The sequence below is a fragment of the Strigops habroptila genome, chromosome 21 (assembly GCF_004027225.2).
Source record: "Strigops habroptila isolate Jane chromosome 21, bStrHab1.2.pri, whole genome shotgun sequence".
Taxonomy (NCBI): Eukaryota; Metazoa; Chordata; class Aves; order Psittaciformes; family Psittacidae; genus Strigops; species Strigops habroptila.
In genome coordinates this window covers 4,586,073-4,610,510 of record NC_044297.2, presented here as the reverse complement: position 1 = coordinate 4,610,510, position 24,438 = coordinate 4,586,073, and the positions used below count along the sequence as shown (strand labels likewise).

General features: G+C 42.0%; 1 protein-coding gene across 2 annotated transcripts; it reads left to right on the top strand.

The window, feature by feature from the left end:
* The first annotated feature begins 948 nt into the window (after nucleotides 1–948).
* ADAM28 (ADAM metallopeptidase domain 28) lies at nucleotides 949–23,420 on the top strand. Of its 2 annotated transcripts, XM_030510171.1 has the most exons (24): nucleotides 949–1,111; nucleotides 4,040–4,140; nucleotides 4,515–4,591; nucleotides 6,092–6,170; nucleotides 7,166–7,242; nucleotides 8,293–8,488; nucleotides 9,003–9,065; nucleotides 9,287–9,358; nucleotides 9,894–10,063; nucleotides 11,393–11,477; nucleotides 12,763–12,893; nucleotides 13,691–13,868; nucleotides 14,629–14,718; nucleotides 15,155–15,350; nucleotides 16,061–16,163; nucleotides 16,733–16,889; nucleotides 17,536–17,616; nucleotides 18,184–18,262; nucleotides 18,893–18,983; nucleotides 19,330–19,429; nucleotides 19,683–19,748; nucleotides 20,064–20,141; nucleotides 21,135–21,197; nucleotides 21,297–23,420. In XM_030510171.1, the coding sequence occupies exons 1-24, from the start codon at nucleotides 1,060–1,062 to the stop codon at nucleotides 21,327–21,329; spliced, it is 2,418 nt and encodes an 805-aa protein (XP_030366031.1). In that variant the 5' UTR covers nucleotides 949–1,059; the 3' UTR covers nucleotides 21,330–23,420. The 2 variants fall into 2 exon arrangements, with proteins under 2 accessions (XP_030366031.1, XP_030366032.1); XM_030510172.1 differs by lacking the exon at nucleotides 20,064–20,141.
* The last annotated feature ends 1,018 nt before the right edge of the window (nucleotides 23,421–24,438 follow it).

Genomic DNA, 24,438 nt, shown 5'->3' with positions numbered 1-24,438 from the left:
AATGGCAAGAGAAGCTGCACAAAGGGTTTATATGTGCATGCAGCTCAGCATCCCTCAGAGCAACCCAAGCCAAAACAACATGCCTGGGTGCAATACTCCACAGTTATCCAATAGTACTTCTAATATAAGTGTGAACTTCTGTTAGCTATGGCAGTAAAAATTCTCCTCTAAATTTATCTGTATTTATACGTGAATATAATAAATGAATATATAAAACTGTCATGTGTATTGCTAATACGAATTTATATTCATATACTGAAATATACAGCATGATCCGTTCTAGTGCTATGTACTCTGTAACACCTACTCTAACATATAAGAAGTTAAACTTCTATAAAATGGCTCTACATTGATAGCTGTGGCCCTAAGCAGCACACAGTACTATTTTATTACAAGTGGCTATGTCCATGTGGTAAGTTTCTAGCACAGATTTTTAGAACATTATTTGACAGATACCACCTTGATGGCTCACTTGTCTGCATCCCCTTTTATTGAGATGTTATCACACAAACCTCAAGCAAACATTACTAATATAGAAAGGGCAGAGAAGCACCCACTCAGTGTTTGCACTGTATGATTCACAGACACAGATCTAAGGGTCACCAGCAAGAACTGAAACACATCTTTAATGCCAGCCCCACATACCTCTTTTATCCTAAACCTCTTGAAAACCTTCCCATTCCTCGCATGGTACCCACTGTTTCTATTGTAGCTTTTTACCAGTCAGACTATAAAAAGAGAACTTTAGGACCACTCCAATCTCCCTCTTTATTTATTTTTCTGATGAAGACTTTTAGGGAATCTATTTCAAAGGAGTAATCAATATATCACAATTCATGTGACATTAACTAACCAGCAGGAACTTCCGCTTGCTGTAACAGTCTGTGACTTGAAAATTGTGCAACACCTTTAGTAAACACTTCCTCATATAGGAACAAGAATCAAGCTGAACAACTCGCTCCCTCTCGTTCAGTGCCCGAGAGAGGACTAGGACTGCTCACAGCCTGGGAACCCGGCGTTCCCGAGTGCGGCGACCACCGCTAGCCAAGCACAACTGAGATGACTCTCACACTGTTTCTTTCTGTTGTTTTGCTACATTTTCTCCAACAAGGTATGGATTCTATGGTTTTAAACCCTTTACCAGTGGTTGCTATGGATCTTTGTACAGCTTTTATGAATTTTTAATTATTAACATGTAGCTAATACGGAAGAGCAGTGGATTAAAGGCATAGAAAGAGTGGGCCTGCTGCAGGTCAGGATGTTTGCTTTTTTCTCTTTCTGTTCAAAGCAATTACCTAAAATTCTTTAGTTAGAGAAGTATTTACTTGTGGAAAAACTGGCCATGGATTGCCTAAAGACCCAGAACTGGTTAGTTTTGTGAGCCAGTTAGGAGATAACTTCCTCTGCAAGTGAGTAGACAATTTATCCGACTGGGACAACTTATTACACTGACAGCATTTTGTATTTTTATATACATTTGTATTGCAGATACATTACAGAAGACTTCTATTTGAATTCAGTTAATGACATTACCTGAATTCAAACAGGTAGTACTCTTATCAGCTGTGTGATACTTCAGGTTGTGTATATTCATTTGCCTTACCCTTAACAGCCCTGTAGTTTCCACGTGCATTGTTTCTTTCAGTTCGTGTTAACAGGGAACAGAGTTTTTCAGAGCTTGGCACGCACAAGCATGCATGAGTTTCATGGCTATAGAGAGCCACGGCATTCCTATTCAGACAGGTATCTTTAGGATTTCATTAGTTGCACAGAATATCTGAAGATGGGCACAGGAGTAATGCTTCAGGTGTTACGTAGTTTGTTTCTTGACAAAACCAAATCTTCATTGTCAATGAAATCCCCACTAGTGATTTTTCTTCCTGATTCAGGCTCTTGGAAAAGGACATAATGATTTGCTCCTTGTTAGCACTTTTTCCAGCCGTTGTACAAAGCCCAAGGAATTTCCTTCCACGAAGCTACTGACTCAAGACAATGCCTGAAGCCAGACAAAGACAATAAACTGAGTTGATTCAAAAACTACCTCTAAGAAACAATTTGTTCCGGAACAAAACCCACCCATTTTCCTCGAAATGCTGTTTGTGCCACACTGCGGGAAAAGGCTAAGTTTAGTTCTGAATCTCCATTAAAATCCAGCCTGAACTTAAACCATCTGGGCTACAGCTGGCCTGGTAAAAAGAGTCGGCAAAGGGAGTACATAGATAAACTTAGAGCACAGAACTCTTCTGAGAGGCCTAAAATATTATTGGGATATAAAATATACCATTGTGAATTACAGTAACAAACTTGCACTTGGTGGTTGCTAACAGCATATGCATGTATAGTCGCCATGCACTGAGTATTGTACATGTATAGTCACTGTGCACTGTGCTCAGCTGATGTAAGACAACTTCTTGGGACTTATTCCCATTATACTATCAATCATGCTTACTAACATACTCCAGCACTCAGCTCTGTCAGCATGCAACCAACTTTATTCTGCAATTATTTTTGGAAAGGGTTTAGCAAGTAAACCAGTTTGAAGAATTAATCTTCATTTTAGTGGAACAGTTTGCACGAGGATGTGCTCTGTTGTTCCAGATGCAGAAAATCACAGTAATTGGATTCCCCAGTCCTGTAAAAACCTGACCTTGAGGCAGACAATTAAAATGAGAGTTGCACTCTCCGTTTGTCCTCGGTGGTTTCTTTTGGGTTTTTATAACTACAGGCTCTTGTGCTTAGTGTTGAGTGCTCAAGAATTTGCTAGTTCAGATGAAATGACCTTTTGTAGGGCATTAAAGAGCTTAGGAGGCAGAAAAAACCTGCTGCTGCCTTGTCAAAAACTAACACATCCCTGTTTTCCCAAACGCTGTACACCAGCTATTATTAACTTCAAAGGATGCAACGTGTGCTGACCACCCCCGTGCAAGTGATGCCACAAGTTCACTTTTGTCAGGATTCACTCAGACTTCGAAACAGAAAACAAAAAGAAATGGTTTTTACCAGCACTGTATTTCCTCAATGAGTTCTTAGAGCCACTGTAGGCACAGACAGACCAGCAAAAAAGGTGATGTGAGTTAAGGAATTGCCTGGATTCCTCACCACCTTCAGGATTTTCCCGCTTTACTGCCTGTCTCGTAGTATTTTACCCAGCCTTGTTCAAATGCCTTCTCCAGCTCCCCTGCTGTCACGCTTTGATCTAACTCAATAGGTAAGAATGTGTCTATTAAATTACTGTCACAAGTATTTACATGAGAAAACTGGATGCAAAGCTTTCTAAAGCAGAAATCTAGGCTCATTCCAGACTTGTGGTGACTTGTATGAGTTTATTTGCTTATCTAGAGGCAGTCTTAACTTGTATGTTATCATGTGATAAGGTTTGGAGACCACTAATTCCACAGATCTGTGGAATTTAATTCAAGTAATAGAATCATAGAGTCATGGAACGGTTTGGGTGAGAGGGACATTAAAGCCCAACCAGTTCCAACCCCCTGCCCCGGGCAGGGACACCTTCCACTAGAGCAGGTTGCTCCAAGCCCCTGTGTCCAACCTGGCCTTGAACACTGCCAGGGATGGGGCAGCCACAGCTTCTCTGGGCACCCTGTGCCAGCGCCTCAGCACCCTCACAGGGAAGAGCTTCTGCCTAAGAGCTCAACTCAATCTCCCCTCTGTCAGTTTATCATTTCATCTGCAAAATGCAAAGGCAAAGGTTGCACCTTGCATTGCTGGTCTGGCCTGTTGGAATCACCAACTGATGCTGGGGAAAGAAACCCAAGTGAATTGCATAAATATTTTGACTCCTGGAAATAGCCGGGTATGTCAACACCTGAAATCCAGGCTGCAACAAACCTCACTTTAGGCCACGTAATGGGGGTGACTGCTTAGCAGAGCAGATGAGCACATGCAGAGAACACATGGGAAACGAGTGGTGCAGCAGATGAATGACCATATAGCCCAAAAGGATCAGTGTTGACAGACATGAAATACAGTGTTTAAGAAGTTAATCCTGTGTTTTCCTAAATATACATTTGTTTCTCCCTAGGGAGCACGAGCAAGAAACTACCTGAAGTTGAGCAATATGAAATAGTTTATCCACGGAAACTGCACACAGTACATAAAAGAGACGTAGAGAGAAATAAAGAGGTATTGAAAGAGATACCATTTTTCTTGCTGGGAGATGGGGAAGGTTTTCTGGAGTCAGAGTGCCCTTGGTTTTCAAGGGTAAAAGAATTTGGAGCCAGACACTTGATTTTGCAAAAGGAAATGAAAGAGAAGAGCTAGAAGAGTGATCTCATGTTGGGTAAAGCTGGATATGTGCTCATGCTTGTGGAAATGCATTTGCAAAGTTGAATTTGTTCCTCTAATTCAAATATATGAAGCACAGTGACCTCCTGCTTATTCTAGAACTGCCAGAATACTTATTTTTGGTGGGAAGAGGAGAAAAGGAGGCAGTTGGCAACTTGGTAAGAGCCATAAATTGTAACAGTACACACTCTAACACTTCACTCTGTTTACAGACCAAATATGATGACACAATGGAGTATGGAATCAAAGCCAATGGAGAGGAAGTCATACTGCATTTACAAAAAAATAAGTAGGTTCAGTTTAACATTTTCCTTGAGCATTATTCCTCACTGTCAATGGCTCTGTAGGGCATTGGGGATATAAAGAAACAGCACTTTGGCTCCTGTAAGACAGAGGTGTTTTGGTAAAGGCAACTTTTCACCTCCAATGCAAGAAGAGGGGGGATAAAGCATCATGTCACTGTTCTGATAGTGTGAATAACTACACATGCACACAATGTTACCATGATGGAGTGACCTGTCTATACTGCTAACTGCTCTCCTGTTTATTTCCTAAATGGCTAAATCCACCGAACATTTAATGCTTTAATAGTATTTCACATGTTTTCTGTGCCTATGGGTTATATTTATTTGCTCTATGCTGGGAGAAACTACAGAGAAGAACAAGATATCCACGCAATGGGGCTGTGTTGGCTCTGTATGCTTAGCAAAAATGGAAAATAGTAATAATAAATGTAAAATCCTTAATAATTCAGCTTCCAGCCTTGCCTACCTTAACACTAATGCTGCTGGACTTCGAGTAACCAAATGTACACTGGCATTGACCGAATGCATACCCATGATTTTCTGCTTGCTGGCTCCACCATAATATTTAACATGGGATCAAACAAATCTGCTGTAATAGGTACTTTTCAAATGGTTGTGTAAATACAATAGTACTATAATCAGTTCATGTTAAATAGAGACTATAATTAACTGTTCACTCCTGTTTCAATCTAATCTAAATATTTGGGGGAGGAGGGAATTATATTGGACTAAATCCCACTCTAAAAAGAAACAGGATTGGGGCAATTTGCAGTAGTTGCCCAAACAGAAGTGAATGTAGACTTGCTTTGCTGCTAGGTTTAGTAATACTACAGACCTGGCTTAAAGTTAAGCACCTGCTTAGTGCTCTCCTGCGCAGGAGTCTGAGTGCACAGAGCCTTGCAGGATCTGGCCTTCCATGGCAAATCATAAAGGTGTCTGCAAACAAGAAACCCAAAGCACCTTTCCCAGCAGAAATACAGTCATTTCTTCTGTAGTCATGATGTCTGTCTTTGGCAGTTCAGCAACACGTATGTGAACAAAAAGAGCTTTCTTTAGACAGAAAATCGTTCACCTGGATCTTTGCTATTTAAAATCAGTAGAGGTGAAGTGGGCAGACACCAGAGCAACACCACTTCACACGTGGAGTGGTGGAAATGCCTACACAAATTAGAAGCCAAAAAAGGATCAATACTGCCTATGTAATTATGCATTTACTTTCAGATCTACAAGGAGATTAGTTTATAGCAATGAAATAAGTAGGCTTTAATTGCCTGCTTATTTTAGAACCGTCCCTTTGTTTGAGTAAGGATTACAAACAGGCAGAATTCCCCACCCAGCAGCTTTGCTTCCCTAGTTTTTTATCATCCTAATAATACCCTGAGTAACCATTTGAATTCCCTCCATACTTCGTGTGCTACGTAATTGCCTCATTTCTAGATGACTACAATTCATTTTGAATAATAACTACACTTGACTCTTTGCAGGCACCTATTGGCTAGAGACTACACTGAAACAGTTTATTCTGATGACGGTCAACAAATAACCACAAGTCCTCAGATCAAGGTAATAAAGAAAGGTTTCCTTCCTTCATGCTTGCAGTCTTGAGGAGGTCAATGTGAGATTCATGGGTCCATAAAATAATAGCAGGTATGAGTCAGAAAGAAAAGATTTTAAAGCAAGGTTTAAGCACTGTAATTCAGGATGCCTCTGAAGGGACAGAGGAGATGCAACTTGTGACTTTGGCAGAGCTGCACTGATTTATACCTGTTGCCAATCAGACACACAGTTTGCCTTTCAAAAGACAACCACCATTTACCTTAATGGCTGATAAACACATTTGCTGAGCCAAATTTCCCTCTTTTGTCAGAAAAGGGAGCAGAACCAGGGCCATTCCATTGCTTTCTACCTTCTGACTTTGCTCTCCTGACTATGCTTATTCTGCACAACTCCATGACTTGCTTTTTCCCCTTAATCTCGGTGAGATCATAGATCCTGATAAAGACACATCTCCTCACTGGTTCCTGTTAGCACCCACGCTCCCCACAAATGCACTGCCGGTCACCCCAGGTGGTTTCTCTGAGCCATGACAAATGAGGCATTCAGATGCAGACACAAAGGAAGTCACTGTACTCGTTATGTTTTAGTTAAGTGTGCACTCATGGGTCTTATCTTCAACAAAGCTCTCACCTGAAGCTCTTTGTCCAGTGTCCAACGTGTTTTAACACATGTGCTTTGGAATACAAGGTCTAATATTCTTTGTAACGGAGCTAGTAACAAGAACAGGAGGATCCTGAGTGAAATAAATGTGCATAAAGAATTATAGGTTGGGTGTTTTTTGGTGGGAAAAGATGCCATTTCCAACTGCTCCAATTACTTTTACCCCCTGAATGGATCCTGTGAAAAGCAAACAGCACCTATTCTGTATGGACCTTAATTCATAGTTTGTTGTAGCTTGTAGCTAATGTGGTTCATCATCTGTCAAATTGGGCTGTGTCTCATTGACTGCAATGAATTGGCCTGAATCCAATGATTTCAATATATCTTTTCTTTCTAAACAGGATCACTGTTATTATGAAGGTTACATTCAGAATGATGCTGATTCCATAGCGAGCATCAGTGCTTGCAATGGCCTAAGGTAAGTTGGAGGTTTAATTCCCAATGGCAGAATGTGCATTCTCTATGAGGATAGATTTTCCAGTATAAAAAGAATCAGGATATGTGTGTATCAGCATATAAGTAAATAAGTGGTGTTACCTTTTATTCATGCCTGTAAGGGAACTACCAAAAAAGAAAAAGGAAAAAAGGGAGAAAAAAAATTGCCTTTCTAAGCTTTCAGAGTTTCTAAATTCGAAGCTGAAGAAACATCTGTAACAATAAATCTATATAACAGATTCCATATTAGATTAGGACTCACAGCACTTGGTGGTGCTCACAATTAACATTTGGGATTGATGCTTCTAAGCTGTAGGAAGCTCCACTGACACTTCGAGAGAAGGCTGCACAATTTTCAGTGCCACAGCAGTTACAGGGTCAGGAAGCTCAAGCTTTTATATTAAAAGCTCAGTTAGGAGAATCTGCTCTTTTCTAATCCCTGAAGACACAGCAGTGCAATATAAAAAGGGAAGAGGATGGCTTTCAAGTCTGAGAAGCTGCAGCAGAACATTTTCCCCATGGTTAGTGGCATGTGGCCAAACCCCAGACTGTCTCTGAACAATTCTTGCATGTCTTGTGGTGTTTACATGTGAACATGAAGCACTTATTTTGACATTTGCTGCTCAAAATGATTCAGAACTCTTAATTCCTTTCAATACTTCAGCTTTTCATCTCAGTGAAAGATGAAAATACACATTTGAATTCCCCACTGAAGTGAAATTCACTTTTCAGTCACATCTGTTAAGCACGAAAGCCCCAAATTTAAATGTAATTAATTGCTAAACCAGTTTATTTTTGACTGACCGTCTCCTACTCGGAGATGCACTGACCAGCCAAATCTTCCAATTGACTCAGCCGCTTTGATTTCTGCTTTTAAATTGCTGTACCCTTTGCCTGCACGCTACCAAACCATTCTGTTGTGTCAGTGTGGGCAGTGGTGTGTATGCCTGAGCTAAATGCTGTTAGAGATAACATTGTTGTCTTGATTCAGCCCTGCGGATTCAAAAGGTGACAGTTTAACTCCTTTTCTTAGTGGATATTTTGAGACCCGTGGTCAGAAGTACCTCATTGAACCCTTGGGAACCTCAGACAGAGACGAACATGCGGTCTACAAGTATGAGAAACTCAAACAGAAGTCCATCAAAACCTGTGGTCTAGTCAATAATACCTGGGAAGAAGATTCAAATGACCCCATTGATCACATCTTCAAATCCAGCAACAGCCCAGAAGTAAGTACTTAGTCAAGCAACAGTCCCTTAAGTACATGTAAGGAAAGAAACCGTGGCCATAGAGAAACTCTATGAGTAGCAGAAGTCCCACCTTTTCTGCTGGCACCTCACAATCGCAAACAGTGAAGCATAATCAGATCTTGTAGAACCAGTGCAAAATCTCACAGATCTTGATTTCAGAGTCACCACTTGAGCTAAGCCCTCCTGCATGTACTAATAGGGGCCCATGTGCATCCTTCAACAGCTAAATACTTCTTGATATCTAGCCTATCTTTCATAATCTTAATCATTTTAATATCCAGCCTACCTTTCATCATTTTTAAACAAGGCAGTCCCATTCTAAATGGCTAGGCTAAAGAAACACCCTCATAACTAGATGATCTGAAATACCCTCATAACTAGATGATCTGTAAGGTCTATTCCAACCCAGACCATTTTACGATTCAGGTTTGAAATTGCAAAGGTTGAGACTGAAACAGGTCTTACAAGCCATTGAAATGTCTCTTTTCTCTAGATGAAAGCATACCTGAAAGCAAAAAAGTATCTGGAAGTCTACATAGTTGCAGACAACAGTCTGGTGAGTATTGAAATGACTTGTCCTCTTCTGCATCCTACTCATAGATACACGTTTGAAAAGGGCCTGATCTTAAAACACATTATCTGATAAAACACTACATTGAAAAGATAACAGCAAGTAGCCAGGCATGGGGTGGTTTGCAAGGCAATCTTCTGTGGGCTAGTTCTGATTCATCATTTTTTACCTCTCCTTTTCCTAACACACTACGTTTACTTTTCTAGTATAAGAAGTATGACGAAAACGTGAAAACTATAAGACAAAGGATATTTGGAATAGTCAATTACATCAACACGGTAAGAGCAAACATGGCAAAATGAGACTAAAATACAAGCGATTAATAATTTCTTTTCTTTTGCATCATGAATTTCCATTATTACAGACAAGAAAGAAAACTGAACTGAAAATTATCATTTATGAAACAATTTTAACACACATGTTCACATTATCCTGCTCTTTGCCTTCACATATGAGATTTTGATAAAGATTTATACTGTATTTTCTTAACACTTGTTAAAATGATTGAAATCTATCAAAACAACTTCAGTGATTCTTGATTTCTTTTGCAAGTCAAATTTCTTTCAAAATATTGCTGGAATTTCCAAATACTTTAAAGCCAATTTTTGTAGTTGCTTTAAATGTGGAGAAAAAAAAGATTTCATGTTCTGTTTGTTGAGATTTTTTGCAACTTTAAAGCGTGGAAAAGCTGAAATCAGGCCTGGAGTGGACTCTTGCAAGTGACAAATGGAACCAACTACCAGGATAAGTGTTTGTTTCAGACGTCTTTGTAACATCCTTCATTTTTACAGCAACACTGTTTCTCTTCTGCAGGTTTATAAGGCCATAAACATCTATGTGGCTTTAATAGGCCTGGAAATCTGGACAGACGGTGACAAATGCCTCCTGAGCCACGCGGCAGGATTCACACTGGACAGTTTCTCAAAGTGGAGGCTCTCAGATTTGTTAAAGAGGAAAAGAAATGACAATGCTCAGCTGATCACGTGCGTATCATTCCCCTTCCCATTCACATTTCCAAATCATAGAATAGTTAGGGTTGGAAAGGACCTTAAGTTCATCTAGTTCCAACCCGCCTGCCATGGGCAGGAGCACCACACACTAAACCATGTCGCCCAAGACTCCATCCAACCTGGCCTTGAACACTGCTGGGGATGGAGCATTCACAACATCCTTGGGCAACCTGTGACAGTGCCTCACCACCCTCACAGTAAAGAACTTCTTCCTTACACTAACCTGAATTTCCCCTGTTTCAGTTTGAACCCATCACCCCTTGTCCTATCGCTACAGTCCCCAATGAAGAGTCCCTCTCCAGCACCCTTGTAGCCCCCTTCAGACACTGGAAGCTGCTCTGAGGTCTCCACGCAGCTTCTCTTCTCCAGGCTGAACAGCTCCAGTGTTCTCAGCCTGTCTCTATACAGGAGGTGCTCCAGCTCCCTTATCATCCCCATGGCCTCCTCTGGACTTGCTCCAACAGCTCCATGTCCTTCTTATCTTGAGGACACCAGAATTGCACACAGTGCTTCAAGTGGGGTCTCACAAGAGCAGAGGGGCAGGATCACCTCCTTCGACCTGCTGCTCACGCTTCTTTTGATATACCTTCAAGGAATTGGTCCTTTAAAAACTGTTCCCAACCAGTCAGAGGCTCTGCCTATACTGAAATACTGAACCGGATTTTATGCTTTTCAATACCAGGTTGTACTAATTCTAAGGCAAAAAAAAAAAAATAAGAAATGCAAGCTCTCTTTTCTTACCTTTACTTTCCTTCTGGAGCACAATCACCAGTTAAGACACAGAATCTCCCCTTTCTATGTGAATCCTTGCAAACACTTGTGCTCCATCTCAGTCTCTCCCTTTTCCCTGCTCTGGCACAGCTGAGTGCCCTGAAGATTGCAGCATGGTCTAACACCTCCAGAGCCATGACATGAAGTTTAGCAGCTGGGAAATGCACATGGCCAAACTAAACCAGCACTCACTTGGCTCTTCTGGCTCACGTTCAGTGGCCCTGATTCATCCGAGCACTTTGCTGCATTTAGAGCACTTCATCAAGCTCTTTACACTCAAACAGATGCCTTAAGCCTGATAACTGCAACATATTTTAAGTTAAAAATTAAAATGAAAAGACTGTTCAATTCTGTTCTATTTGCAGTGATTTTAAACACATTTTCAAATATTGTATTAAATCAGGGATGAAAACCAGAGCTGAAAATGAGAATATGCTTAAAGCCTTCAGCCTGTTTTTAATAAAGCCAACTTGACTTCAGATCTGCTCCCTGGTCACAGCGTTGCATTTCACTCTTTCTTCTTCCTTACAGAGGCTATGACTTTGAGGGGACAACGATTGGATTAGCCTTTCTAAAATCCATCTGCAGTGATATATATTCTGCAGGTATTATTCAGGTCTGATTTCTTTTTGTTTATATTATTCTTAAAGGTTTTCTTACTCAACCAGCAAAGAATGCTCGTGAACACTGTGGGGTGTACAACACTTTCAGTGCGTGTCATTATTTTATGAGACTGTAGAAATACACAGTCAGATTTTATTTGAAATTAGGTGCAGAGGATAAAGGAAGCACACACAAAGCACAAAGTGTCTGTGTTACCTAAATACCAGCATCAAACTCAGACACACAAATACAGCCTGGTATTTGGAATACCAGGCTCCATTAGAGTTAGAAGAGAGAAATAAGTGGGTTTGTGCCTCTACCTTAAGGTTCCCTGTTTTGAATGGGAAATTGTTTCTGTCATAATTAATATCATCAGTTTAGCCACCAAATTTCACCTGACTGAACCACTGTATGTGAACTTCAGCCTAAATAGGAACACAAATCCCAAACTTCACCAACAGCACCGGGAACTCAGCTGCTGCACCCAGCTTCAGAGGCTGGGCCTGTTTCTGAGAGGAATTACCCACAAGAAATTCCAGCTTTCCCACAGCATTAGGAAATCCTAGGATGGACATAAAACCGGAATGCTTCACAGGGTGCAGGGATACATTTGAGAGCAGCATGATCTGCAGCGCTGTGCTGGAAGAGCATGGCCAGTACACTGTCGTGTGCTTTATGCCTTTCCGCTATCACCTGGGGTTTATACCTCTGGATTTTGCTTAAAAGAACAGAGCTTTTCCTTTCCTCTCTCCAAGTGGCACAAAACGCCAAGCTAAGAGCAAAGATGGAGCACAGCATCTGCCTTTCCTTACCATGCATGCACAGCACTGTACACAATAGTTACCTTGGTGTAATGAGTAATAATTATATCGCACCCACATAATTGCCCTAAGCACAGAGGCATCTATCCAGAAAGAGGATGAAGGGTTTCAGATGTTCAGTTCCCCTTAACACTGTTACTTGGCAGCCTAACTTCCTCCTGCTGATCTAAACACTAGTTATACCAATTTACTCATGTTCATTACTGGTATCATCTCATTGCTATTACAACATAGTAGAGCATAAAGCGTGGAGTAGATGCATTCATGGGTTGAACACTACATCAATCCTTATGTAGCAGCGAGTATAGCTGCACTTGAATTGTCCTTTTCTTAGCCACGTGGTTTCTCAGATGTTCCTACTTGTTCTGAAATGCGTTATTGTTCTTGTTCTAAATACTTGTTCTAAAGTATTAGTAAACAAGAATACTTGTTCTAAAAGTATTATTTGGAAATAATACTTTGTTCTTATCTCTCCAGGATCATAACAGAAATGAAATTGCAGTTGCAGCGACCATGGCACACGAGATGGGACACAACCTTGGCATGAGTCATGACACCAAAGCCTGCACATGCAGTGCTGAAGTTTGTATCATGACAGACACTGTCAGGTAGGAGTTAGGATGAAAAGGTGAGGGCACTAACACATGGGGCAGTTCATGGTGGGCTTTGGACAAGCTGCCAGTTTCCAAATGGACTAGTAATTATTGTTTCGTCTAAGATTATTCCATTCAAATTATACAAACAGAAAAATGAAGAAATTCCAGGCCCTTGTAAGATATTCCCAGGCAGACACACCCCGTTCAAAAAAATCCCAACGCAAACCAAAACCAACTTTAGTCACTTTTGGGTAACATTAGCTTTGCACATGAGGTGAAGGCCTTCACATTACAGCATTTTTCCCTTAAAATGAGGACAGCACATACTGGCTGTGGGATCTCAGATGACAGAGCTTCCCCAAGATTAACCTACAGTATGTTTTCATTCTCTACCCTGATGACTCCTGTGAAAGCCACGTCAAGTGTTCGTACCTGCAATAAACACCCATTAGACAGGAATTTAGCTCAATTTTCACCTCCAGTTGAACATCCTGAGCCTCTGCTGGATGTCCTAGTGGAAAACTCCTAATGCCTGAAGCATCCAAGCACAGTCTGCATAGATCAGGCTTAAATCTTTACATTTATTACATGCAATCTTTACATTTAGTACATTAACTATTTCTCATCTGTCTGTTTCCACTTTGTTTTCCCATAGGAGATAGCCACTGTACTTATTAATATATATATATAAAAATGGCTGCACCTAGTAGTTAAGGGGATGGTCACTTGTTTAATTTCTCTTGTAAAGAGTATTGCTTCTCCTTGCCTACACTCACCCTAACGTAAACCTTCCTACTTTCTCAATATAGTTCCATCATCCCCAAGAAATTCAGCTCTTGCAGCCTCCAAAGTTTTGAGAAATACATGCTGAGTGACATGCCCAAATGCTTAACTAACATCCCAGATAAAAACAGCATCATAGCACCTCCATCCTGTGGGAATGGCTTTGTGGAGAAAGGAGAGGAATGCGACTGTGGTACTCCTGAGGTATCAGTATAAATGGGAATAAAACAATACTTGGAAGAGGCAAAGAGCTTTATTCAGGCTGTTTAGGAGCTGGTTTCTGTTAGTTTCTCAAGTAGCCAGTTCAAAGCTAGCTGAAATATTGTGGTAGAAACTGTGGCTACCAAATTGCTGATCTTCAGTGTAGTCACCCCTATACAGTACGTGCCAAATGGTGGGAAAGATGACTGCATGGTTTGTTGTGCTGTTGTGTAAATGGCCTCAAGTTACACCACGGGAGGTTTAGACTGCATATTAGGGAAAACTTCTTCCCCAAAGGGTTTTCAGGCATTGGAACAGGCTGCCCAGGCAGTGGTGGAGTCACTGTCCCTGGAGAGATTTAAAAGACCTGTGGATGTGGCGCTTGGCAGTGCTGGGTTAGTGGTTGGACTCAATGATCTCAAAGGTCTTTTCCAACCTACACATTTCTATGATTCTGTAACAGAGGAACTGAGAGTGAGGAAAAGCCACACATATGAAACTGTCTGAGCAGAAATAAGCAAGTTCCCTGCACAACTTCTATCATCACTTGCACAATCCAACACACTTGGTATTCTTTACGTGCTCACTCACGATGGCTGGCCTGGCTTCTAGTGAAAATGGTTCTCAGAAAACCCAAGTGCAAGTCCAATGTATCCCTCCCTCCCTCAGTAACCAAGTGCAGGGTGGATCATTGGGAATGCAGTGCAGAGAGGACCAAACCCTGAAGCACATACCAGACCTCTGATTACTGATTCTGTCACAGGAGTGCACAAATGAGTGCTGCCACGCCGAGTCATGCAAACTGACAGCAGGTTCCACGTGTGCACATGGAGAGTGCTGTGAAAACTGCCAGGTAAGACTCCTTCTCATCTCCAGCTTCTCGTATTTTCGAGGGTACAGTATTTTTCCCCCCGTGAGAAAGCAGTAATACACCTCTCAAAAGAGCCAATCCCCTTTAACTGTGATTACTGACCCAGCCCTGTAATCAAAGAGCACTTTGTCTATCCCAAACCACACCACAACTACCAATTCACTCAATCTTTCAACATCCTGGAGAAATGAGCGCTTTGATTATCCATTTTCTCCTGGAAAGAAAAGCTGAGGCACAACCAGGTAAAAACCTTGTCAATTGACATAACTGATCTTAGATACGGATCTGGCTCCCCATGCATCCTGCACAGTGAGGTTGAGATTTGTCTCCCTTGGTTTAACCTCTGGTTCAGTGTGATTTTTAAACAGGATGGAGGAGCACATGTTAAAGTGTGGCATTGCCTTCCCCCCCATTGCAGTATAAGAAATCAGGAGCTATCTGCAGAGCAGTTAAGCATGACTGTGACCTGGCTGAGATGTGCACTGGCTTCTCTGAACACTGCCCAGCGGATCGATTCCGTGTGAATGGATATCCCTGCAACAATGGCGAGGGCTACTGCTACATGGGACACTGTCCCACCCGGGAAAACCAGTGCAAAGCTGCTTTTGGATCAGGTGAGTACAACTGGGGACTGGGAAAAACAGTTTGCATAGGTCAAAGGAGAGATAAAGGGAAAGGCTTTGTTTGCAAGCAAATCAAAGACCTTTTGCAAAGCAGGAACAGTGCATCTTTATGCTTTATATAGCATATATGCTACTTATGCTTTATATAGTGTATATGATTTCTAGCTTGTAACATCTACTCAATTTTTATATTTATATGTAACAGTAAGTGGTTATAATCACTGAGCTGAAGTGCAGAGCTTACAATGCCAAGTATTTCTAGAGAAATGGGAAGTGGTAAGTGTATTCCTCTTTCACACAATGCTTTTAAGAGAACTTTGGAATGGAGCTGGTTCTTTGCTTGTTAGGAAGAGGAAATGTCTGTATTTTAAATTAATGTCCAAATTTGTCATGCCTTTATGTTTCTGAAGGCGTGTGGTGGCTTATCCTCTTCCCAGTCCTAAACCATCTCCAGTCCTGACTATGTCCCTTCTCTTAGGCGAGGTCTGATTGTTCATAGGGAGAACACACAGGACAGGTTCTGCTTAGTGCACAGAGCAGCACTGCAAGCATTAATGCATGAAGTGCCAGAGCATCATTTATGCCCATGGGTAACTTCACTGGGAAAGGCTATTTCCTAACCAGGTAAAGGAAACTGAATGTTGTGAGTTCTCACAGGCAGAGAACCTAAACTAATCCCACTGAATTTTCCTCTTTCGCAGAGGCCACTGACGGTGCAGCGTCCTGTTACCGAATGAACGAGAAAGGGGTATATTATGGATACTGCGGAAAAGAAAAAGGTAGTCACGTCCCATGTAAAAAAAAGTAAGCACTGTGTTACAGAATCTGCTGGGATCTGGGAAGAGAGACCATTCCTATTCCAGTTAAGAGACAGAAGCAAAGAGTACACTGTTTTAGATTGCACTGATGTCCATGTGTCCCATCTGGTTCAGTTTAAATGTTGTGGTAAAGCCAATTCTAAGAAAACTGGTTTCCAAATCATGAAATCAATCTGAGAAAGAGCTAGTGCATATGTATGTGTGCATATATATATACATGCAAGCCCGCGTGCATGTTCATGCATGTGCAGGTGCGTACAGGGAAGGGATTTTTGGATAGGGAACTTGCACTGCAGGTGAACCTCCAAAGTCGAGGACAGTTAAATACTCATTTCTGCAAATCATTGTGGGCTCCCTAATAATCTCAAGAGGAATTAAGAACCTGCCACCTTCTGCTCACAAACCAACCTGGAAACACCACAAACCAAAATCCCTTTCTGCAGCTTTATCGTTGGAGTTCCTGCACACAACAAATTCAGGCTGGAGGAGAAACCAACTCAAATAGTTCTGCTGTGCCGTACCGTTGTTCTATAGCAGCTCTTGTTCTCTTTCCAGAGATATAATGTGTGGGAAGTTGTTCTGTGCTGGAGGGAATGAGATGCCTCGCGATGGGAGCCTGGTGACTTTTGAGTCCTGCAAAGCAAGTTTTCCTAGAAATGGAGAACCAGACCAAGGGATGATTCTCAATGGAACTAAGTGCGGGAATGGGATGGTTAGTAGGGAATAGCTTTTCTCCTTATTGTTTCCCCTCTTTCAATCTTGCTTACATCCTCAGCTCTGTTACCAGACAAGAGACATTTTAAATTGGGAAGGCTGAAGTAGACCCTAAACTTCTGCTGATCCAATTTGCCATATCTTCTGCCTTACATCCATCACAAACCAGCAGCAAAACAAACAGAACTGCTATCTTTCCCATTTCCTTACACTTGACAGCTGTCTTATTTTTTACTGACAGAATACACATGGCAATAGGAACAAACCTTTGTATGAAGGCTAAAAGGTCATATTTGTATTATGTTTTTAATTCTTTCCATAATGGGTGTGCTAGGTGTCACCGAGTGCTATTCCCAATTTCTTTGCTATATATTTCTATATAGCAAAGGCCACGAAGGGTGAAGGATTGCAAAGGAGTGGAAAGCAGTGATGTCTGGACATCTTTGTCACTCCCCTTTGCTGTAAAACACCCAAAGGTCACACCATTACATCCACATATCAAGCTTCTAGTGTAGGTTTAAGTGATTTGCAGACCTGCTTCTATGCCTCCTTTTACTCTTCATCACTCCACGCAAAGAAGTGCAAGCTCTGTGTGTTCTGAAAGCTGTAAATCACTTTGTTACCATTTGCTCTGTGCATTTCAGGTGTGCAGCAATGGAGAATGTGTCTACATTGAAGATGTCTTTAGATCAACCAACTGCTCTGCCAAGTGTCCCGGACATGCTGTAAGATACCAGTGTTTGATGCTATTATCTTAGAATACCCCACGAAAATCATGCATGTCAGCTACAGAACTTACTGATGACAGTATTTAGATCACTGGGATAGGGATTTGCAAAAGCTGTGGAATCAGAAGCTTTCTATATTTTTATGAAAGTAAATCTAAACTGATAGAGCATCAATGTTTTTGCTAAGGAGACAACAAGAGATGGACAAAGATTCTGTGCCTGGCCCTGCCTCTAAGCCACAGTATCACAACTATTCTCTTTCAGGTCTTCTGTTTTAGGAAGATAATTGTGCTCATCCCATTTGAACATATAGAGACCTACAAGAATAACTGCTGCTTTGTGCCTTGTACTGTAGCTTTTACTGCAGAAACACCTGCAAAAGGCACATGGTAGCAGACAACCAGGCCTATCCCTTACTGTACAAACCCTATTCTCTGCGCTAAATCTTAGTGCAAGTAAAATGAGAGGGTTTCCAGACCTAGCTTCAATAAGCTTATCAGGAGCCACTGACAGCTTCACTCATATCCCCATCCTGAAGTTATTCCTGGCTTTGTGCTTCCCCAGGTGTGTGACCACGAGCTGCAATGCCAGTGTGAGGAAGGATGGGCACCACCAACCTGTGACAGCTCCTCAGCAGTTACCAGTAAGTGCTGCATAGCCTCACACTGGGTACTGTTATCCTTCAACCCGAGTGAAAAACCCTGCCTTGCATGTCAAGGTCTCTGATTTCTGCACATCTTTAAGTTGCTGCAGCTTGTATGAACAACTAGAGCAAGTTATTTACTACATATTTTTGTCCTCTCTCTGCCCTCACTAAAGCACCATCAGTTCTCAACTTTGTGGCTTGATTGAGGCTTTACAATAGCTTTGTTGAAGGAAAATTGTGAAGCCTTACTTGTATACAATGCCAAAGGGATGCACCCAGTTTTGGGTAATAATCTTTGAGGAAGAGGAGAGGAATGACAATGAAATGGTCTTTGAGGGTGGGTGGATGGATGGATGGATGGATGGATGGATGGATGGCAAGGGCTAGGTTTACTTAGCCCCAGGACAGCTCAAGCAACAACCACAGTCTTCAAATACAGCAAAAATGGCAAGAACACATCTCTTTCCATCACCATGGAAAGGAGAAGCAGCCATAAGCTTGAGCAATAGTGAGGACAAATAGGCTCTAGGCCTTGTGACAAATATTACTTTGCCAGTATGATGGGAAACTGCTTCGTAATAGCAGATCTTTTAAGAAATAGCACCTTGTGTTTTCTCTCCCTGGCAGGTTTTGCTATAGTTGCTGGTGTGCTGGTTGTCCTTGCTGTCACAGCAACAGGAGCAGTGTTCCTTATCCGTTTCCGAGTGTTCAAGAAAAGGTAAAACACTTACCCCCACTGAGTCAAAAAACCCCACGCAACCAAAACCTAAAGCCAAGCAACTCCTGGACAGGTTTTAAGCAAAGATTTTCAAAGGGGGTAGAGGGAATTGGACACTGGAAAGCCAAGGAAGTTGATCCATGACAGAAATCTCATAGTTGGGAGAGGACTGAAGACTTGAAACTCTAGCTCTCAAGATTAATCCTAAATAATTAAAATAAGGGGAAGAAAGGACATGGCTACATAACAGACCAATAGGAATAAGGCAGCAAATTCAATTTACTTCAGCAAGTTCTTGTCACTTCAGTCAGGTTAAGATTTACAGTTATATGTAATCTTTGTTTAGCTGCCAGACCAGAAGGGGACCTGGAGCCACAAACCAAGTCTTTGCAGATCAAGAACAACGACACAGAGAACACCCTGTCCTGGCTGTACCTGCCCAGAAGGTAAAAGCTGGGTCAGCTCTGGTCTCCTATGGACTGTAACGGAGGGGTTGGAACATCAAAACTCATCAAAGTGTGCTACACTTCTACGAGGGTTTCAAAACGCTTCTCTGGGGCTGAGGACAGTGCTGTGAATCCCAGCATGGGGAAAGAACATGGCACTAAGTCCCAGAGCAATCTGTGTGTAGTAAAGCAGCATGCAAAGATAATGAACAAGACAAAGGCTCCATGGGATTTAACTGTTCCCTGTTTTCAGATGAACGATAAGAAACTTCTCCTTCCTGTACCTCCACTGCAAGAGAACAAACCACACCTCCAGATCGTAAGTGCTTCCCAACAATGTCTTTGCTTCCACACTGTCTTTGGGGAAGACAGCACACACCATTTCATGCCATGGTGGAGAACCCCAACCCCGAAGGCTGGAGAAATCCCTGCACTCCCAATAAGACCCTGAGTGCTTTCTCAGGGCCAGATAGCATAAAGCATCCCTGCTTCTGAAAAGAATGAATCCTTTTGTCCCTATTAATGCACTTTTTATACAGAACACAAGCCTGCACATTCCCATGGGAACTCACAGATGCATACATTCACAGTATGTATATAGGGTCAATATGTTCTATATTCTCTGCCTCCACAGCCTGCCAAAAGGCCAAGAGGTCCCCCACCTCCTGTTCCTTCTATGAAACCAGCCTCTTTTCACACTGAAGAGATCTTTGTAAGTATAACCCTGTAACTTTTCACACCTTCCATCTGAGTTGCAAAGGACTATCAGATGTCATTAGGATTTTCATTTTCTGACTCTGATTAAACACCCCATAACTCACAGACATTCAAACCACATATTCTTTAGGGTAGGAGTCACCTTTTTTGCCACGTGATCCTAAACTGCACTAGATACTCTTAATCTGTGCCAAGGGGTCCTGTAAACTGTCACAAGAACATCTCACGAGCAATAGTACATAGAGTCCAAACCAACAGGGATTTCAGGTGTAAACACAATGCAAATGATGAGCATCTTTGCTACTGCAGATGCCTGCAATGGCCCCTGTATTGAGGCAGTTCTCTAAAGATGCCACCTGTGAGAGGATCTCCATCAATGTATGTGTGTGTGTATATATATATGTATTTTAAATTCTTACAAAAATTTGGAAACCAGGAAAATGCAAATATTTGCCATTAATCAACCTAATGCATCCTACTAAAATGAAAATGCCTCCCTCAAATATCTACCATCTCATTTGAGCCCCCTGGCCATCTGATAGAAGGGTACAGAAACCATCTTCATACCAGAAACGTAATTGCATGGTACTGCCTGCCTAAAGAATGATGGATCAGGACTAAACACCACATATCAGCTGGATTATAAAAAGACGTTTAAATCCCCCTGTCTTTGGAGATGTTTTCCTCAACATGCACCTTGAGCATGTGACCAGCTTTAACTTCCCAAGCAGAGCATGGATATTAGATACACATGAATCCAAACACTAAGAGTAGCTCCGTGGTCTTCTGGAACAGGAGCTCTATACCCCTTGTGCATTATGGTTGACATCTTGTATGTGGACAGATTAATCTAGTTGACCCCTAGCTTTTCCACTAGGAAAATGCTGTAGAAAATACATGAGAGAATAGTAGGAGCAGAACTCTGTGGAGGTTCTACAGCTGCTCAGACAGGGAAGCCTAGTGACATTTAAACTACATTTTTGTTCAGGCACCAGAGAGAAAACCGGCTCATCTTCCAGTTCCCAAAGGCAAACCTCCACCTCCACCAAAGGTAACCTGAGTTTCACTGTGAACAGCTGTTCTTTTGGGATGTAATTCATTGAAACAGCACCAGGCACATTGTGATTTAACTCTTTTCTTTTTCATGTAGGCTTTAAAACCTCCAATTAACCCCAGAGTATGAAGCTTCTGAAGTTGGGCTGATCGAGATACCTGAAATTCTCAGGGGCAAGTTTTTTGTCCCTTCATTCCTCCACTTCTGGCAAAGACAAACAAGAATGTCTTCCTGTTCTCTTTAATAGAAGAACAACTGACTGACAGCTTTGAAAGAACAGGTCTGGTTTGCAAAGAGCAAGGAACTCTTTGGTGATGACACCAAGCTACTGTCCAAAAGGAAACGGAAGCAGAATCGCTACTTGCACTGAGGTGTAGACTGGGAGTAAGTTATGAAAGCTGCTTAGCACATTCTAACTCCTAGGCCACCGCTGCAAGATGTGGCTGCACTGGGATGCTCTGCACCTACACAGCTTTCCTGGGTACAGACCTGAGAAGATCAGGGAAGTATAGATACTCCAGGCTTGTAAATTGTAAACTCTTTGCTCCATTTCTGGATCTTTACAGCCTGCTTTTCAGCATCAGACCAGACCTTGTCCTTCAAGTGCAAGTTGCAAGTTCTGAGAAAAGAAAAATCCCTCTTGCCCTCTTCGGAGAATAGTTTGTGTCCTCAAACCTGAACTAGCCTTGGAATAATGAGATTATGCACTGGAAACGCACTGATTCTGGAAAGATCCTTTTGGATTGAATTCTTTTATTAATCCCTTAGATTACCTGTGAAACAAGATTCCTCTGTTAAGTAGGTAGAGCTGGAGACGTGCTCCAAAGCAAAGCACGCAGGAGTCAAACCACTTGCTGCTTGCAAGTGCTCCCAGCGTTCTGGCTGTGCCAGTTGAAAAAGAGCTCCAGCTGCCACCACTGCACTTGGACAGAAGGGTTTAGAAAAGCAGAGTCAACAAACTCCTTCATCATTGAGTTCATTTGCCCCTCGGCTCCAGAAATATCTGAGTATTTCTCCCTTCCAGGATATACACACCTTGGTGTTCTCGTCTAATTGCTCTTGTGCCAGTGTGTGTTATTGTAAAGTTGCTAATGAGAACCAGGCTGGGCACGGGGGATTGTTATTATGGGACAGCATCACAGCATGAGTCTTTGCATGAGGGTTTATGACTGAGAGGTTCTTCATTCGTTCACTCCTGTTGGCATCAACACTGTTGACAGTATTGGTCTGCTGGCATAGATGTGCACGATACTGTTGGCATTGATGTTAATGATACTGTGAGGGTGCTGGCACTGATGCTATTGTTACCCTTGGCACTGATGATATTCATCAGTGGTTGGCATCAAGAGTTTTAAGTTTAAGCACACAGAAGTGTTTTTCAAGGAATAAAAAATTTTACCAGGAAAAAAAAGAAAAAGAAATAAAAGAGAAAAATAAAATTGCCCTGGACCAAAAGTGCTCCAGATTTTATAGACATTCCAGTTTGAACTGGATTTGGGTTTGGATCAGGATCAAAATCAGAACACAGATCCAAATCAATTACAGGGTGGCTCAGGAAGGCAGTTTCCAGCCCTTGGGCGTAGTGGCTTTGCTGGAGAAGATCACTTTGACTGCCAAACTGCCAAAGCAGACCTGGGGCCCTGGGCCAGCACTGCACACACCAATCTTGACCTGTGCCTGGTTCTCACCAGGGCCTACCAGCCCAATCCTTAGAGGACCTGACACTTTCTACAAGTTCACAGACCAGCTCTCACCTGCTGAAACCCTGATCCACATCATCCTGTTCAGATACTGAACACACAACTGTACAGCTACGTTTCAAATGCAGAGCCCTGCTATGTACGGTCACTGTTACTGCAGCCACACGCTGCAGATCCATCATCTCCAATACCAAAATGAATATTAAAACCCCCAATTTCTTCTTCTGGGCTTGCTTTGCCCAGATTGCTTTGAGGTTGCCAAACAAGTACTGTATGTGCTGCAAAACACTGATGTGGTGAAATTACAGCTTGAGGAGTGAGGTGGGTCTTTGTGGTTTAGGATAAATCTTATTGGAAGAGTATAGCTTTCTTCCACGTTAGATAAATGCTTCTTTATTTGAGTCAGAAATGGATTTTAGTCTGTCTGTATTTGACTATGGTGTAAAGATTCAGAACTTATTTTTTATGGACTGTAATTAAGGTATTTACAAAGATTTCTGTATTAAAAGTATTCTATCTACACTGGAGGTAGTTGGGTGGTTTTTTTAAAGATCAGCATTTTGCACATGAAACACATGAGAACAGTGTAAAGTGGGATCATTTAGAACATTGCCAAATCCCTACAACTCTAAAGTTGGACCAAAAGGATTATTCACAGGTATTGACAAACCCTGCCAAGTTAGCCAGGAAAGCTGAATTAGATTTATAAGGGTTATAGAATCATAGAATGGTTTGGGCTGGAAAGGACCTTAAGATCATCCAGTTTCTGAACACTTCCTGAAAGTAAAGCCTGCACTCCAGCACCCAAGCAGAATGTGAGTGCTGTTCTGACACCACACATCCATCCTGAGCAGTGACCTGCAGTACCAACCTAGGACAAATACATAGGAACATGCAACTATAGTATTTTATGATTTACAGCTTCTCTTGGCCCCAGCATCCATAGGGCAGGCAACAGCATCCTCTGCGCTGGAGCACATGTTCTTTGGCTGTAGCCAGGCCTTGCACAAGGGGTTACAATCTATTGTTCCCTTATGCAAACATGACATCTACTGTTAAAAAGCCTCTACTGCAAGAGAAAAGTGAACCCACGAATACTGAAGACATGTTCAGCACTCCAGCTGTCAGGAGCCTGCAGTACATAGCTCCAAAGGGTGAGTACATCATCAGATGCATTTCCTTCTGTGGTCTCACACAATTGCAATAGTTTGATCTGGGTCCAGCAATTCGCTTATTTCTGGTTCAGGTTTCCTTGCTCAGCAGGATTTGACACACACACGGTACAGCAGAGCAGCAAACCCACCTCTCAGCATCACATAGTAAGAATCAGAAGGGATTTTGACACAGCACGAGCACCACTGACACTGGCTGAATTTGGATCTGCTATGCAGGAGCTGCATGCTGGACCCTTCTTTAGTTCCCATCCCAAGAACAAAGCAGTTTACCACTGGTTGTGGAGTGTTTTTTTTAGTATGAGTGAGAACTTCTCTATCTCCCCTTACTCATGAGAACACAAAAATAGCTTTTTTTCCTGTTTC

What these genes read in the sequence shown, in the direction of transcription:
- ADAM28 (XM_030510171.1), top strand. Translation starts at nt 1,060, where the DNA reads ATGACTCTCACACTGTTTCTTTCTGTTGTTTTGCTACATTTTCTCCAA. An exon ending in CAGCTCCTCAGCAGTTACCA is followed by an intron (nt 18,263 to 18,892) that starts GTAAGTGCTGCA and finishes TCTCCCTGGCAG; the next exon opens with GTTTTGCTATAGTTGCTGGT. An exon ending in TTCCGAGTGTTCAAGAAAAG is followed by an intron (nt 18,984 to 19,329) that starts GTAAAACACTTA and finishes ATCTTTGTTTAG; the next exon opens with CTGCCAGACCAGAAGGGGAC.